Below are 17731 nucleotides of genomic sequence, written 5' to 3' on the forward strand. Positions count from 1 at the left end.
AACTTCAGGGACCAGTGGAGAAAAGCATCAGAGCACAGTGGCTACCCACTTAGTGTGCACTCACAGTGGCACTTAACAGTGACCTCTTGCAAGGTCTTTAGGTCAAGTGTAACAAAGAGCAAAAGCTCCAAACGCTTACTTGAGTGCTGTGCAAGGGCTCACTGCTGCAAAGTCTTGTATATGCAGGCTTATTTAAGTGAGTAGATCTTTTAAGTTCAGTGGGAAGTGCTCACATGCATCAAGTTAGTTATGTGTAAAGTCTTTGCAGGAGCAGACCCCTAAGTATGCAAGGAAGTTATGTTCTGTTTTTTTAAATAACACTTTTCTGAATCTGTAGAGCTGTTTTTCTTACCTGAAGTCTAGTATTCATTTCCAAGAAGTAGAAATTCTTACTGGAGTCCACAAGGAATTCTACTGTTCCAGCAGAGGAATATTTTACTGCTTTGGCAAGAGCTACTGCTTGTTCTCCCATTGCTCTTCGAGTTTCAGGGTCTAGAAAAGTGCTACAACACAGAAACAATGCTTTTCTTTAGTTAAAAAAATAGTAATGATTAAATTATTTCATCTTCTGCTTTAAACTACCACCAAAAGAGAACAGCATTATTCAAGTTAGGAAAACATGTCAAGACTGTCAAATGTATACCTTTACATTTATATTGCTCCTAGATACACTGCATGCTTCGCAAGTACTGCTAATATACAGGAAATTCAGGATAAATAACAGTATTCTCTAAAATATAAAATAACAGAATACAACGTTTTTAGAACAGAGATCTATAATAATACGGGTTAAACAAAAACAAATACATACAAATCCATGATACTTTAGAAGGCATATCTATTTGCAAAATAAACTAACTAAAAAAATCCATCCAATGAAAATATGAATAAGAAAATACAGGAGGAGGTCTAATGGGAATTTGTTTTCTGACTCTGAATTAAAACAGCGTGGCCATTTCATTGATATTCTATGCAATAAAGAAGCTTTGGAATGTAATGAAGTATTTATTCAGGCTTCTTATGCAAGCAAGATTGCAATGAAGAAAATTTGGGCATTCATAGTATTTAACTAAAACACCGTCAACAATACCATGACTTAAACCTTCACATCCTGTATTTCCTCTCTCAGCTTTACTTGTAAGCTGAAGACTAGTTATCTATGTTTGTTAATTGCAATTCATCCCTTTCCACAAACCCTGGACACACTCAAGGGCACCCAAAGAGCCGCTCAGCTACCACCTCAGGAGCCACTGTGAACACTGCCCAAATGCCAAGCCTTCTCGTTCTAGGAGAGCAACATGCCACTTCTTGAGTCTTTTGATTCACTGGACCAGTGGAAGGTATGGATTCTGCTTGTTACTCTCCTCTGTACTTCAAATTCAGATTTAGATTAACCTACGCAGACTGTTAATCCAGAGCTAGAGAAATTTCTGTGGCTTTCCATCAAAGCTGTGAAACTGGTTTCACTGATACACCGTCCTTCAATGAAAGAACATGTAGTTGTTCATCTTATATGAGGTTATAAATATGCTTATTACATTTCTGCAGTGACTTACATTAGGCACATAACTCAGCTGTCATTTTAAAAGTACTTTTTTAAGGGAATAGGAAGTCATTTCTACCTTACCTCTAAGTTACTGTTTAAAACAAAAATACCAAATGTTATGTATTTCTTGAGGTGTCTCAACAGTGGGTCCTAATTCTGCAAAGGAGCAGTCAGGAACCTCCACATATCTGAAGTGGCCCCATCAAAGTCAGTGAAGCTCCATCTGGGGCCCAGGACTGCACTCAGACAGAAGCCAGTGCTGGGTCAGGACTTATGTTTCAGTATTTACTATGGGGTTTTTCACAGAGATGTGAACTCACAGAAGAGCTAGAGACTTCTGCCACAACAAACCATATTTGACATGACACAAAAAGTGAGGAAATATTTGGGCAAACTAGGAGAGAGAATGGAATCCTTTTCTTCAGAGAAAAGTGCTACTTAGCACCTCCATCCTTCCAGTGCCCACACGGGCAGACTCCGATGGACGGCAGGGCAGGCATTTTCAGAATTTAGGAAAAAGTTTCTTTCTTGGCAAACAACGGGATCAACAGGAAAAGGAAATCCAATCCAAAGAAAGCTATCAGATCTTACACCAGATCAAAGGAAAAAGCAGAAGATGTGCAAAACCATGTCATACCTATCAAAAATAGGCACTGGTAACATAAGAGAGTTTCATAATATTTCTTATTTTGATTCAATAAGAGGATAATACATTACACAAAAGTAACAATTCATAATTCAGTTTGGGGTTTCTGCAGGGCTTTGATCATGAAAGGTCAATGAGCGGCTTATGAAGAACAGAATCTTTTCAATATTGGCTTCATACTCTATTTCTAGAATAACCATTATTACTTCTCATGTGGATGAAAGACAGTTACTCCCCCTTATTACAGTAGTGTCTTCCCTATGTTTGTTAAATGTAGGTCTGAGATCTCTCTGTTCACCTCCTGCTGTAGCCAAAGAATGGAACAGAGGTGTCACACTGCTAAACTTGATCTCTGCCATGTGGTTTAGCTTTATGCTCTGAAATGACTGGATCATCTCTGCAATCAGCTAGGTTAATTAACCAAAGTTTTCCCATTCCCCTCTGCTGCTTCACCTTTCGTATACATTGTTTCTCCCTTCTTGAACAATGCACCTTTTACAACTGAAATAACTCTTCTCTAATCTAATTAGGCATCACTTGAAAACACAGCATTTTAAACCTGACTTCACATCTTTTTCTCACACATATACATTATTCTTTCGACCAAATAGCTCCTATGGCAGCATGAAGACCGCAAAATAAAAAGGATTCGCAAGATAAAAGCACCAAAAAGAAAAACTAAGATCAGACCTGACATTTCACTCATAAGACCTTCTTCAAGCTTCTGTAAAGTTGATCAAAGACAACACAGTTGGTTTGTTCCATTGTTTCTACATCCAGAGAAATGACCGCATGGGCAAGATGTTACCTCTCCACTTCTAGTTCATCAGATAACGTTTCCCAAAATATATCCACCACCTTTATTCACAGATAAGGTTGAAATTTTGAAAAGTACAGTTATACTGTCAGTGGAAATTTACTCCTCAGCTTAGACCAAAAAAAAAAAAAAATATTCACCAATAAGATTTACCCTTCCTCTGAAGATACCACTACACTGGGAGAGAATAGTACCTTCATTTTCTAAATGTAAAGGTCAGCTTTACCTGCTCTTAGGAAATAGTTAGGCATACTGTTTGTTTAAAGAAATTACTTATCTACAAAACCCATTCTCCTTTGAAATATCTATTACGTACTACCACACTGCCGGCATAAATATGCTAAAGTATTTGAGAATACAGTTTTGCCCCCACATCTAAACCGTGCACACCTATGAATCCTGTACACAGTCACAAACAGAACAGGTGCACTATTTCTCTTAACCCCAAATCCTTCAAGAATTTCTAGAGAGAGCGAGAGCAAATGTGGAGTCTGATATACATACATGCAGCACAACTGTAAGGAGAACTTGTACACAGCGTCTGCTAAGTTCTTGTCTATACGCATTCATTCAAATTGTCATTGGCTTCAAGTAGCACCTTGGCAGTTAATCTGGAATACGATCCTGAAGTACTTGGCATCATACTGAGATCTTTCAGAGAGAGCTTAGTGCTTGGAGAAAGTGAAAGAAGTTGCTGTCTGTGCATCTTCCAAGGACAGAAACATTCCTGAGAGAAGCTAACAATGGAGCATGCAAAAAAGGTCACAAAAATAGTTTAACTGTTTCACTTGCATTCTAATGCAGTCACTTACTGGTAAAATAGCCTCCCTTTTAAATCTCCTGCCTCTTAGATCTTTCTGTCATGCACAGAAATAGAAAGAAACATTTTTGTCCTTTGAACTGAAACAAAGAACATATTTCAATTTAAAAAGACATCGCAAAACTAACATCTAGGATAGATAAGAAAATCTCAACTCTGAATGTATGCAGTTAGGAAGAAAAAAAACCAATAAATTATTTCCTGCCTGAGATGAAACTCAGGGAAATTTGGGGAAATTGCTGAGAGACTGTCCTAAGAATCATCTTATTTTGAAAGTCTTGGATGCTAAAGGTTTAACCCAAAGGACATGGAATCACTGGAGAAAAGTAGAGACAACAAAGCAGAATAAGCAGGCAGCTAGCAAGTTCTAAGGACTTGCTCACTGTGAATGCTAATACGGATCTTGCATGCTAGTACAGAATACAATGGCAGGGCGCTGTTCCATCATTACTTGTCCAGAAAAGTCCTGAAAGTGTAGAGAGGTTTAACACCCAGTGTCAGGAAGCTCAGCATTTTGAGATACGATAGTTAGAGACCGCATCTCAAATACTGTGTTCAGTTTTGGGCCCCTCACTACAAGAAAGACATTGAGGTACTGGAGAGAGTCCAAAGGAGGACAGCAACGAAGCTGATGAAAGGTCTAGAGCACAAGTCTTATGAGGAGTCGCTGAGGGAACTGGGGTTGTTTAGCCTGGAGAAAAGGAGGCTCAGAGGAGACCTTATCACTCTCTGCCACTACCTGAAAGGAGGTTGTAGCAAGGTGGGTGTTAGTCTCTTCTCCCAGGTAACAAGTGATAGGACAAGAGGAAATGGCCTCAAGTTGTGCCAGGGGAGGTTTAGATTGGATATCAGGAAAAATTTCTTCACCAAAAGGGTTGTCAAGCATTGGCACAGGTTGACCAGGGAAGTGGTGGAGTCGCCATCCCTGGAGGTATTTAAAAGACGTGTAGATGTGGTGCTTAGGGACATGGTTTAGTGGTGGACCTGGCAGTGTTAGGTTAACGGTTGGACTTCATGATCTTAAGGGTCTTTTGCAACCTAAATGATTCTATAATTATATGATTCTAAATGGTATTCCATGGAGGATCAAATGTTTAATCTTTTTGGTGGCTACAGCAAAGGATAGCACTGGATGATCATGGTGAATGGAAGGGCCTTTGTGTGGCACTTCTCCATAACAACATTCCAAATTCTTAACTTTGGGCATCAAATAGTATAGATAGCCAGGTGCCTCTGAACAGCTGGACATTCCTTCACCCAAGTGGTGAGTCAAAAGTTAAAGAGCTTTAAAAATCTTCCAACAGGTTCCAAAATGGTTAGGTAGGACACCTGCTCTCATCAAAGTGAAGTTTAAGAGCACTCCTTTGAGCTCCAGTTATTGAATAGGAAGTCAGCTAAGACTCTTGTATATTTACTTTCCATCTATCCATTTACTTTAGATTGATCCTAAAGGATCAATGGATTTTCTGATAAGCTTATGGGCCCTGTTTCTCCACATGGGGAAGAATCCCTTATTAATCACTCTAGCAGACAGGAAAATACAACCACACCCTCGCATTTTTTCTTGCCAAAGTACACTGTCTCATAGCAACTGTCTCTGAAAATGAATAGAGAAGAGTTTGGGCAGAGGAGGAACAAAAACTGAACTAAGGAACAGACTATTAAATGTTACTCATCTGTTTAAATTTCAGCCTCTTTGGGGAAATGAGAAGCCAACAGCATCTTCCAAAGAGGTGTGAAGCTAGAAGCAAAGAAAATTACTGTAAGTCACTAGAAGTTTTGCATAGCACTAACTTTACCCAGCACTAACTAAAAAATTGGCAATGATCAGATGTGTCTTATTGTCTGTGCTTCCCAGAACAGAGCAGGACAATTGGCTATGTTAAAAGGGCATAAGCAAAGTTTGTTGGTCTCCTATTTGAAACTGGGGGATTGATCACTATGAACACTTGAATACTGTAACCTCATCTGGGAGTGAACTAAAGAGCTTTCTCTCCTGAGAAGAGAGGTGGGGTTTTTTTTTGTTGTTTGGGTTTTTGTTTTTTAACAAGAGACTGAACTACCCTAGAGAAACTGGAGATTCAAACACTAAATGATCTTATAAGGATAAGCTCAACAGCTGCAGATTTAGCTTTAGGAAAATCATACAGATTATTCTCAAAGCCAAAAGGCCCTCAACAATCAGGCTCTTAAACTAGACACTTAGGAAAACACCATCATAGGAAAAAAGTAAATTAAGAGAAGAGGTCAGTCAAAAAGCCCTAAATTGTACATAAGAGAAATAAACATTTTAGCTCATAGCATCCCTGTCTCCTGGGCTTCACAAAAGAAAAAAGAAAAGCTTCAACCTATCTCAGAGCTCTTAATGGCAGCCACCATTTAAAATAGAAAAAAAGGACTACTGAGGACTTCGTACTTCCTCCACTCAGCCATACAAGAAAAGGGGTTTCCAGGAGTCATTAATCAATGAAACTAACTGAAACAGCATTCACAGGAAGGGCTAACTTAGAGTTTCTGTGGTGTCTCACAGAAGTTAGTGCCCTGCTTATCTGCAACAGTCTTGTAAGCCTTTGTAAATAAATGGATTCTGCAGCCAACTGCAAGTGGCTATAAGGCAGGTAAGGCTTCCAAAGCTGTCAGTAAAAGTCTGGCTGAGTCTAAAACATTCAACAACATGAAGGATGAAGAGATTTCACACCAAATTTTGGAAGTTATTGACTTGCCCACACTCTTTTGTAGAGTTGTAGGAGGGGATGAGAAAACTTACTGGCAATTCCAACAGAGAAGCCCAAGAAAGTTAAAAGGCTGATATATCTGATGAAAGAAAACACTCTGATCACAGGTGGCTGGTGAGAAAAAGACATATCACTCCCTTTAATCAACCACAGGCATGGAGAATGAGCAGGTAGTAGTGGGCGTCCAGCACCTTACATGTACTCCTGAGGCAAAAGACTCTCCTAAGTGCTTAGGTATATGTACATGCACATGCACATTATATCGGGACCTGAAGACTTCACATTTTGGGACCTGAAGACTTCACATTTCACAAACAAAACCACAGTATAGGCATAAGGCTTCCATGAAATCCACAAGCACTATCAGGAAGAAGAGCCATTTAAGCATTTATTGGTGGGTTTGTATCCCTAGATTTAAATTTTGTATTTTTAATTTAAAATCTAAGTCATAAACAGTGCCAGTCCCACAATTACGATCCAACATTAACTTACGTGCTGCCTCTAAATAAATACCATTTGAATTATGTGCCTTCCTCACATCCTAAATTGTTGCACCACATAGTTCTGTACTATGAAATAATGGCAAGCCCATCCCAGCTGGTGAACACATTACACTGGGAATTCCCACGGGTAGTGATATACCTACGTCTGGTTTTCTGAAATCAGAACTTCCTTCTGCCCTTTTTTCTACACATATTCTCCAACGAATGCCACGCAACAGAAAACACAGCAAGACCATACCTTGCAGCAGTGTATTTGAGCTCCATTTGAAATCAGCGGCATTAAGACCATTTAGTACTTTTGAGTTACTGGACACCTACAGTCCACAGTTCACTACCAATGAATGGTACTAAAAATGGCTCAGAGTATTTAATACTTCATGTTCAATTTCAAATAGAAATAAACGTACTATCTGCCCCTCTCACAGTTACTATAACATAGTCAAATATCTGTATCTGTGGTAAAATGAATACTTAATTCCACATTTTATTTACTCTCAAATCCAAAAGTTGAATGGCAAAGAAAAGGAAAAATATCTCAGATATATTAAGAAAGCCATCTCATATACTATATATATTTGATTGGTCAGATCCATATACATTTTCTATAAGATCATGAAAAAAATTAACAACACAACACCTGTTTTCTTCTTACAGAAAGACATCATGAAGCAAGATCAAAATATCTTCAAGTACGACATCAGAATTGCATTACAGTCAAATGACTTAAACATTTATTTCCTTTGTAGTTTTTAATAGAATAAAATTTGCTTTCATTTGTACAATAAATAAAATCAGCAGTTTCCCAAAAGCGCTTTCGGTAACTATGAAGCCGCATCAACAGTGTAGTATACATACCTTGGTGCTTCCTCCACAACTTTTTGGTTTCTCCTTTGAATGGAGCACTCTCTTTCATTCAACCACAAAGCATTACCATGTTTATCTGCCAAAACCTGAAACAATAACACCTGCTATTAACAAACAGATGTATGTATAGGGCCTTTTGACATTATACTATTATGCAGCATTCAGTTATTTTAATTTAAAAATAACCTTTTTCCAATCTAGAAATAAAGGCTGGGGAAAAAATGCTAGTGTCAAAAATTATTTGTATATGAACTACTAATTGAATGCTTCTTCAAGTTCTGAACAGGACTATTTTAAAGTCTATATAAGGTTTATATATGGCAAAAAACGACTCACTTCAAAATCTGTGAGAAGCTCCCACAAGTTTAGAAATCAGAAATCAAAATACTGAAATAAGATTAAAACTACGTTTTCAAGCATTTAAAATTGTACTGCATAATGAAATTACTCAGAAGCATATTGTTAAGCAATATCTTCTGTCAACGAAGGAGAGAAAAAAATCTCAAAGGATGCCAAATTTTGCTCCTGAATTACACATGAACATTTTCAGAAACAATGGCTAATGGAGCTTTCTTAGTAGGGAAACAACAGCCCTCCGTCTTTAATGGAGAATTAAAAATCTTCAGAAACTTTGTAATCTTTTATTAAAGTGAATAAAATTCGCTACTTCTTCGGTACTTTCAGTGTAAATTAAAGCAGTAGTTTCAAGGAATTTCTTAAAAATCAGGTGTCAACTACAGTTCTTGGCTGCAGCTTCAGTTCATGGAAGAGTTAAACGTACAGTCAAGTATCTACTAGATCCAGCTACCTAAATTACACATTAGAAAAAACAAGTTCAGCATAACAGAACTCTCAATTGATGCTGCAACTTCAAACTGGAAGGAAAAGTAAGAAAAGGAACTCCATCCCTTTATTGACTGTATTTTGCAGCCATTTCCAATAGCAGGATACTGGATTTGAGGACTCAAGTAGACTTCTTCCAATTCTGTGATGTTATACTCTTCACTTATTCTTAGAACAATTTCTTTCATTGCAGACCACACCTGCTCCCTTTCTTCCTTGTAAATTTTCCCTCTAATCCATTTTTTTCCATCTATCTTCCTGCTCTGATCTGTGGGAACCTGTGCCAATATTCATGCTTCATTCTTTAATAGTGCAGTTCTACACTGAAAACCGACAAGATAAAAAAAGGAGACAATCTTCCTCAAACTGCATCACCTCAACCATATCTACTCACATTTGTGACAATGAATCTCTATTATTTATTACTCCTTTTAGCACCACACAGCGAGTATGGCACTAAGCAAGATGAATTCCTGCATCTGACACCAATGTTTGCTGATGCGTGAATAATCTGGGTAGATGTGACTGAAAATGAGGCACTGATCTCATGAAGACAACCCACATGCACCGTGCAGCACCAGATCCAGAGTGCTCCGCACCCTGTAGGATCAGACATATCTTTTCCTCAGAAATTCTGTTGCGCTCCCATAAATTTATGGAGGTTTCTAGGGAAAAAATCCCCTCTGAAGAGTTCTACAAGGTCAAGGACGCTGGGAGTTCCTAAACTACTAAAGTTGTCCCAGAACCCTCTTCCCTGCTCAGGGGGAGGTTTAGCAGCTGCAACACCGGGGTACTCCAGCCAACTGCCAGATTCTGTAAGAGGCACCTCAGTACAAAACAAAAACAAAAAATTCCCACAAAAAAAAAAACACAAAAAACACACACACACAAAAAAAAACAACCAAACAAACAAAAACCAAAACCAAACTAAAAAAAAACCAAACCACACAACAAACACATATGCCAACCACCACACAAAACCCAAAAAGCAACTTCCTACTTGAGTCCTAACTCAGCCAAATCCAGAACTAAACATCACGGAGCTCTACAGAAACTCATTTGGGAAGACAAAAGATTTTTTTGTTGTTGTTGTTCTTTAATATTAAAACAGTATCTCTAGGGCACAGCATGGTACTCAGATAGAAAAATCGCTGTCCCGTAAGTAGAACGAGTCCTTGTGAGCGCTTCTGTTTCCTTGCTACAAAGCCTACAACTTTCCACAAAATTCAGTCTCACCAAAACAAACAAATCAAAAAGTCTTGGAATATTTCAATAAAAATCAGTCCCTGTGCTTCTCCTCTCTCTCTGTATTTTTCTGAAGGGGATAATAAAATATTTTTTAAGCCAACTAGTAAATATTTTCTTTCACTTCAGGACATTTCTTGTATCCTACTTAATTTCTGCAACTTGGATCTTAAAGTAAACATTTTCCCATTATCAGCTAATATGGTTCAAAAAGATACACGCATGAACATTCACCATGAAAACGTAATTATAAATAGCATAAGCTAAACAACACCTACGGTTAGGCTTTTACTTTCATTTTGGGTCCACTGTTCTCATTATCAGAAACTAAAGAAGATAATTCATAATACAATTATATTTCAGAATACATTTATAGATTTTTGACATCACCATCTCTGATATGATGTGAGATTCCAGCACGTGTCTCACTGAAAATGCATGGCACAGCTACAGCTTTTTTTCCAAATAACTAAGTATTCCTAAAAGAAAATGGTTTGTGGGATGATTATGACATTAGTATACGCTATGCACATCTACATGCCAAAATAATTAAATATAATGTACTGCAGTCTTTCCTACATGATTCAGCTAAATTCTATTTACAGTTACAGGATTGCTATTAAGCCAAGTAATAGTTAGACATTTCATGTACTCTTACTTTAAACGCAGGTCCTTTATATCAGACATTTCAGAAGAACAAGACTTCAAATCAGTTCAAGCATAAAGTCTGTTTGGACTCTATTTTCCTGTTAATTGTTTTAGTCTTTTCTCATGTTTTACAAAGTGACTGTTTTATAGCTAGACACAGGAAAGCCCTTATTTAACAATTTTAAGTATCAGTGCTTTGGAGCTACATGAGAATGTTAAAAAGGTTCTATTTAAAAGTTACTGCTAAATTATTAAATATTTGGCATCTGGTCTCAAATTGTTTGCATATTTAGTAGTTTGAAAATTAACCAAGGTCAACGTCCTAAAGCTGATTAGAACACGAAGTTAAAATGATATGCTATGATATTGTTAAAAGGTACCATCAAAGTGTCTAAGGAAAACAACATTCATTGTACACTTATAAATAAAACTATAAATTATCAATGGCAAAGCTATTTCATTTAATCTAGGTGAAATTATTCGACTGTTCTTTCATACAGTACTGCCTAATTTTTTGAGGTAACCTTTTTTAAACCTAAAGGAATCAAGAAATTGTAAAATCTGGCCCCAGCTCATGAAAGTATGAAGGAATCAATCTCATCTAACTTTAGTCAAAGAGTCAGTAGGAAGCTGCTGAAGCTCCCAAATCTACAAGCACCAAAAGGAACAGATTGTTAAGGTATAATGATTTGCATATTAAAAAAAAAAAGAAACAAAGACATAGGTAGCCAAAAATTATTAGCCATGGCAAGAGAATATAGGAAGATGCCCTAGCAATCTGACCTCTTTTGTAACCTAAGATCAATATTGAAACTAGATGTTAACTATATAACTTTCCATAATGCTTCAAAAGTGAATAGGCTGGGGTTTAAATTCATTTTTACAGACTGTTTCTTCATTTTACATATGCAACAAGTTAGCCTGTGCACAGACAAGTTTTATATGGAAATATAAAATAAATAAAATCATAGGAAGTATCAAGTTTGAGCAGGCACATATCTGGTGGAGTAAAAAATGTTAAATATCTCTCTTACAAATCCTTCCGCACTATCAAATTTATTGTTGTTGGTTCGTTCAGTTATTGAGTCACTGTCAAAATACTTCAGGGTCTTACTGTAAAAGAAAACATGCCACAGCTTAGAAAGAGTTTATGTTTTGGACAAAAATAAACAAGATTTCTGTTGAGGAAATGGACATACTCCATACAGATTTCTTGTCAGGAAAGATTATTTCAGGCTACTGACGAACCCAGTTTAGTTGCCTACATAAGATTAAACACACCACAAATTTTAAAATCATGATTTTGTTACACAGCCTGTCCGAAACAAACAAGTCTTGTTTTGCATTAGCACATCTGGCTTAACACTAGATCAAATAAAAGATATAAATGGTCACCATCCAAAAGTTAAGGAGAATAAACCTGATTTTGAATGACAAACTACCCAAAACAGGACACAAATCCTCCTGAGTTCCCATGGAGCATTAGATACTTCAGAATACAATCCAAAACACTGACAAAACCACCTAGAGCTTGCAAGAAAAGTGTTAAGTACCGCAGCACTTAAACTCCTACATCCTCCAGTGTGCTCAAGCACTGCAATCAGGATCCAGAGTTCAAGCTCCAGCCCTCAGGACAGATGTCTACAACCTTCCCCTCCCCCCCCCCCTCCCCGAACTGAGCATGGGTCATTGTCTTCCTGCTAAAGAAAGGCTAAAGAATAAAAACAGGAAGGCTGTATTGTGCATGATAGCCATGTAGTTTGAGCAATGGCCCAAGATACAGGAAAACACAAGACTCTAGGCCTTTTTTAGCAGAGTGTTTGAAACGTCTTGAACTTTGATTAGTTTAGGAGTTCAAATCTTATTAACTAAATAATAAATAATAATAATACAAACCTGGATTTCTATGTGACGAGGGTTATCAATGAACTTTTCTATCAGTAAGCGATCATCACCAAAACTTGAAGCAGCTTCTTGCGACGAAAACCTAAAACCTTCCCTTAAATAATGAAAACAAAGAATAATCTGGATTTAAAAAGTTAAGTCAAGTTCTGAAGTACACAAGGAGAAGGAACACTTAATTCATTCCAGTGATCTGGCAGTTTTCATCAACCAACACACACGTCCAAAAACCAAGTTTTACCATTTGCATTTGATTCTTTAATGAGTATCCCTTTTTAGTTTCTTTTCTTACAAAGAAAAAAAAAATTACATTCTCAAAGCACAGAGAATTTCAGTGTGTTTAAAAAGTCTGGGCATTTACAACAATTATTTGTACGAATTTTTTTTGTTGGCATTTTCTCCTGCAAAAGTAATAATCAAATTTTAAAAAACATTAATTACAAAGTACTTATTATACAGAAATAAAGGCGAAGCTCACCATTATTTAAAGTACACAGCCCTCTTAATACTCAACAGCAGAGATTACTTGCGCATGAATTAGATGAAAGAACTACAGATATAATGTTGCAGACCTTGTAAATTCACTCACTGAACACACAACCTGAAGATGCAGTACCTGGCTTTATAGAGCATACCAGCTGTACTACTAGTTTTTCCCTGCATTAAAGTATTACTGTTGTACTGCACATTCCACGTGCTTCCCTTTGCTTTCTCTTTTACATATGTAATTACACAAACAAATAAAGATTGAAAGATGTTATATTTATTGAGTTTATTTTTCATGGCAGAAAGATTACTCCTATGGTTCATAACTGCTGACAACTTCATGTACAGCTTTCTCAGGGTGTAAGGTACCATAACGCAGAGACCCAAAGGCTCCACAGAAGTTTTAATAGGCTTAATAGTCCCATTTATGTTGATACACATGGAGAGTTTGGGGCAATTCCTGGGGGACTGACCACTGAATTGCAGCAGCCCTGATATTTGTGCCCCGAATAAGAACTACAACACAACCAAGCTGAAGTTTCCATGCTTTCCATCTCTTGAATATAGTTCAATTCCACAAACAAAATCCAGACAATAGAAACGTGAGACAGGTAAATCTACAGTACAGAGATAAGTATGTTTAAAGGTATTTCTTCACCTTCTTTAAAGATTGTGGAATAACATATGCTATAATTTTGAGATATTATATTCAATGTACTATCTTTCCTAAATTCATATTTAACTTCAATATATTGAATTACTTAATAAAGAGAAAAAGGGACATCAAAATTTGTGATTCTGTACACTACCTGATTTGTCCAGAAAACCAAAGTGAGGTAACAGCCATACACAGTATTTGAGCTTACTGAAACAGATTTAGAGCTATTTTAACTCCTATATCAAAGGCTTTGTTGCCTTTTGTAAATGTTCTGTCAGACTGTTTTATGCACAATTGACTATTTTTCCTTCATTGAAGTATGTGCTAATTAGAAATCTAAACTGCAATACTTGTTAAAAAAAAAAGTCAGGTGCCTAATTATCTAATCCATACATCTGTAAATCTCTTAAATTATATGTAACAGGAATGACTATCTCAGTAAGGTATTCTGACCTTGTCTGTATCTTACAAGTGTGTGTAGCTGCATTTGTTTAGTGATGAAAATTACCATAAACACACTTCACCTTCCTTAAAGAGATCATACTAACCAAATGGAGATGGGTCTGAGTCTCTTTATGAATATTTAATTTTTTTAAAACAAACTGTTTAGGCTAGAAGAGAATTTGCATTTGAAGCATTATCCTTTCACCAAGCAGCAGCCCTACAGAGCTTCACTGCAAGGAAAACACTCCCCACGCAGCACAACTGCACTGGCATGTGCAACCAAGTCCAAAACTTTCCTGCCCACGCTAACCTCAGAAGAGAAGTGCAGGGGAACGTGGGACAGGGAAACCTGAGCTTAATTCTCACGTCCGGGCTCAGGCACAGTTTACCATACAAGCACCATGCCCTGATGTTTGACAAGACACAGTCATTCACACTGATGTGCCTCACCTATACGAAGACCATCATTGATACATCCACACTACAACTCAAAGTAAGGAGGCACTCTGGTCAGAGGATTCCTGAGCAGGGGCTCTGTGCAGAGCCCCAAACACTAACCATCTACTATCACCACCATCTTCACAGTCTTCCAGTGCCAGGCACCTGCGCTAGACTGAGGGGCAGGGAATGGGGAGCACAGACTGTCCTTTAGACACTACTGGGTGCCCCACACTACAGGGACACCAGCTGAGCCAGTATGCAAGGAGCACAGCAAACAGCAGCAGCTAAGAGGGGCTCTGGCAGGAGTATTTTTGGTAGTTTCTCATAGGAGGAGGTGGTGCTAGAGGTAGCTTTGATAGCAGTGTTTGGGGGGGCAGGGTTTGGCATTTTGGTTGCAAGTTGTTTATTCAAGCAAGTTTTTCTGTTGAGTTACTGTTTTTCTTAGGTTCTCAGTAACTTTTAGTGGCAGTTTTCTTTCCCCTCCCACCCCCTATATGCAGATTTGCTGCTTTTAGGTGTTTCCACTAGCTTCTGCTAGCTGTTTTCCAGCTCATAGATTGATAGACTGGTTCACAATGTGAAGGGGCCCATAGCTGCCTGCTGCAAGGATGCGCCACACCCCAGGTCAGCCACCTGGAGACACACACTGCCACAGAGCTGGTAAGCTGGAGCACTGCTAACCAGAAAGCCAACCATATCCTGGGCTGCATCAAAATCAGCAGGTCAAGGGAGGTGATTGTCTCCCTCTACTCTGCTCTCATGAGACCCCACCTGGAGTACTGCATCCAGCTCTGGGGTCCCCAACATAAGAAGGACATGGACCTGTGGGAATGAGTCTGGAGGAGCAACTCTCCTATGAAGAGAGGCTGAGAGAGTTGGGGCTGTTCAGCCTGGAGAAGAGAAGGCTCCATGGGGACCTTACAAGCAGTCTTCCAGTACCTGAAGGGAGCCTACAGGAAAGCTGGAGAGGAACTTTTTACAAGGGCATGTAGTGATAGGACAAGGGGGAATGGTTTTAAACTGAAAGAGGGTAGATTTAGATTAGATATTAGGAAGAAATTCTTGACTGTGAGAGTAGTGAGACACTGGAACAGGTTGCCCAGAGAAGTTGTGGATGCCCCCTCCCTGGAAGTGTTCAAGGCCAGGCTGGATGGGGCTTTGAGCAACCTGGTCTAGTGGAAGGTGTCCCTGTCCGTGGCAGGGGGGTTGGAACTAGATGATCTTTAAGGTCCCTTCCAACCCAAACCATTACATGATTCTATCAGTATGGCCCCATGCAATACACGTGATGACTCCACAGCCCCAGCTGCAGGATTACCCATTACAGGCCTTGACCCAAGTTGGACTTGGAGCAGGAGGGCTGAAAGGTCACCACAGCCCATGCTTAAGGCAGGCAGGGAACACCACTGCCTCTCCTCAGGGGCAGCGTAGGTCATACTGGAGGGAGCTGCACACCAGTCAAAGCCTGGAGGCATCAAAAAAATCAATAGGTTCACCTCAAGCAGCTGTACATAAAGGCCTGTGGCCAAGGAAACAAACAGGAGCTGGAGCTTGCATGCAGACACAGAACTGCAACGTCCTTAGAATAACTGACATGGTGGGACAGGCCACACAGCTGCAGTACTGCAAGGAATGGGTACCCAATCTTTATGACAGGCAGCAGGACAGGCCTGCCCTTTTTATGAAAGGGCAGGTCAAATATATGGATCTTTTCTTGGGAAAGGGCAAGAGGATGAGAGCTGAAAGTTCTGGATCAGAAGAGGGCCAGTAAGGGTAACACTGCAGTGCAAATTTGTTAACAGTTCACCTGCTAAAGCTGACAAAGTGGACAAATTCTTCTTTAAGCAAACTCAAAGTCTCCAAGACCTTGTGTCATTTTGTTTCAGGTTTTTGGGCTGTGGGTTGTTTGGGAGGGGTGGTTTTTTGGTTAGTGGTTGGGGCGGGCAGGGAGGGATGTCCTGTTCATTTTTTAACAGGAAACTAACCTCCCCACCATCTGTGGGAAAAACAACGCAGAAGACCACAAGCAAGCTGGGAAGGTTCTGATGGATGTTGGGGACAACTTCTCAACACAGACATTAGCTGGGCTGAAGAAGAGGAATCACCAGTAGCAGCAGAGGACAGAATCAAGGATCTCTTGATAAATCAACCCATACAAGTCAGTAAGACCAGGTGGGACACAGAGAGGTAGCTTATGTCGTTGTGAGGCTGCCATGTCATCTTTGAAAGGCTTTGGAGGTCAGGAGAGATTCCTGATGACTGGGGGAAGCCAGACATTGCATCCATCTTTGAGAAAAGCATGAAAGAATCAGAAGAACTACAAGCTGGCCAGTCTCACTTTAATGCCAGGGAAAAGTCATGGAGCAAGATCTCCTGAACCCTACTTCTAGACACATGAGAAAGTGACTGAGAACAGACTGAATTTACCAATACTATCACACTTGATCAATCTACTTGTCTTTTATAACTACACCGATGAATTCCAGGAGAACAGTAGATATCTCCCTTGACTTCTGCAAGACCTTCTTAGTAGTCTTCCACAGCATCACCATTTCCAAGGTAGAATGTTACAGTCTACATAGGTGCACAACTAGATGGGTAAAAACCTGGCTACATCATTGGGCTCAAAGTTAGCAGCTCATCCTCTACCTGGCATCTAATACAAGGGAATTTCCCCAGGAATCTATTATTCTGGAACCAGTTTAACCTCTTTATCATTGACCTGGAATGCACCTCCACCAATCTGTGGACCACGCTAAAACAGGGTCATCACTATACTCAAGGGCAAGGCTGCATTTCAGAGAGATCTAGACAGTGTCAAGGAATGAGCTCACAAGTTCATTCGGAGTTTCCACAAAAACAAATGCAGAGTCCTGTACCTAGCACAGCCTAACGCCCCCTGCATCAGTACAGGCTGGGGAACTGGCTGGCTGCTTAAGATGACTTGGAGGTCCTCGTGGATAACAGGCTGTGATGCAAGTGAGCAGTGCACCCCAGCAGTAATAAAGGCTAACTGAATAGTGGGCTGTATCAACTGCAGCACCACCAACAGACCAACAGCAGCAGTTATTCTCCTTTATTCAGCACCTGTTAGACCACATTTGAAATACTGTTCTGAGGATGAAGCTGGATA

The 17731-nt window shown here is 39.2% G+C and overlaps 1 protein-coding gene across 4 annotated transcripts in view; it reads right to left on the minus strand.

Moving 5' to 3' along the window:
• PCCA (propionyl-CoA carboxylase subunit alpha) overlaps positions 1 to 17731 on the minus strand; it is a 566570-nt gene that overhangs the window by 181862 nt on the left and 366977 nt on the right. For 3 of the 4 annotated variants that reach the window (XR_011047688.1, XM_068395359.1, XM_068395361.1), the window contains exons 10-12: positions 12564 to 12666; positions 7923 to 8017; positions 353 to 503 (exon numbers count right to left, since the gene is read on the minus strand). Coding sequence is in view for 3 of the 4 variants with exons in the window: in XM_068395359.1 (XP_068251460.1) it covers positions 353 to 503; positions 7923 to 8017; positions 12564 to 12666 (349 nt within the window). In the remaining variant the exon portion in view is untranslated. The remainder of the gene's footprint in view (positions 1 to 352; positions 504 to 7922; positions 8018 to 12563; positions 12667 to 17731) is intronic. The other variant, XM_068395362.1, reaches the window with a different exon arrangement.

This window comes from Nyctibius grandis, chromosome 2 (genome assembly GCF_013368605.1).
Source record: "Nyctibius grandis isolate bNycGra1 chromosome 2, bNycGra1.pri, whole genome shotgun sequence".
NCBI lineage: Eukaryota > Metazoa > Chordata > Aves > Nyctibiiformes > Nyctibiidae > Nyctibius > Nyctibius grandis.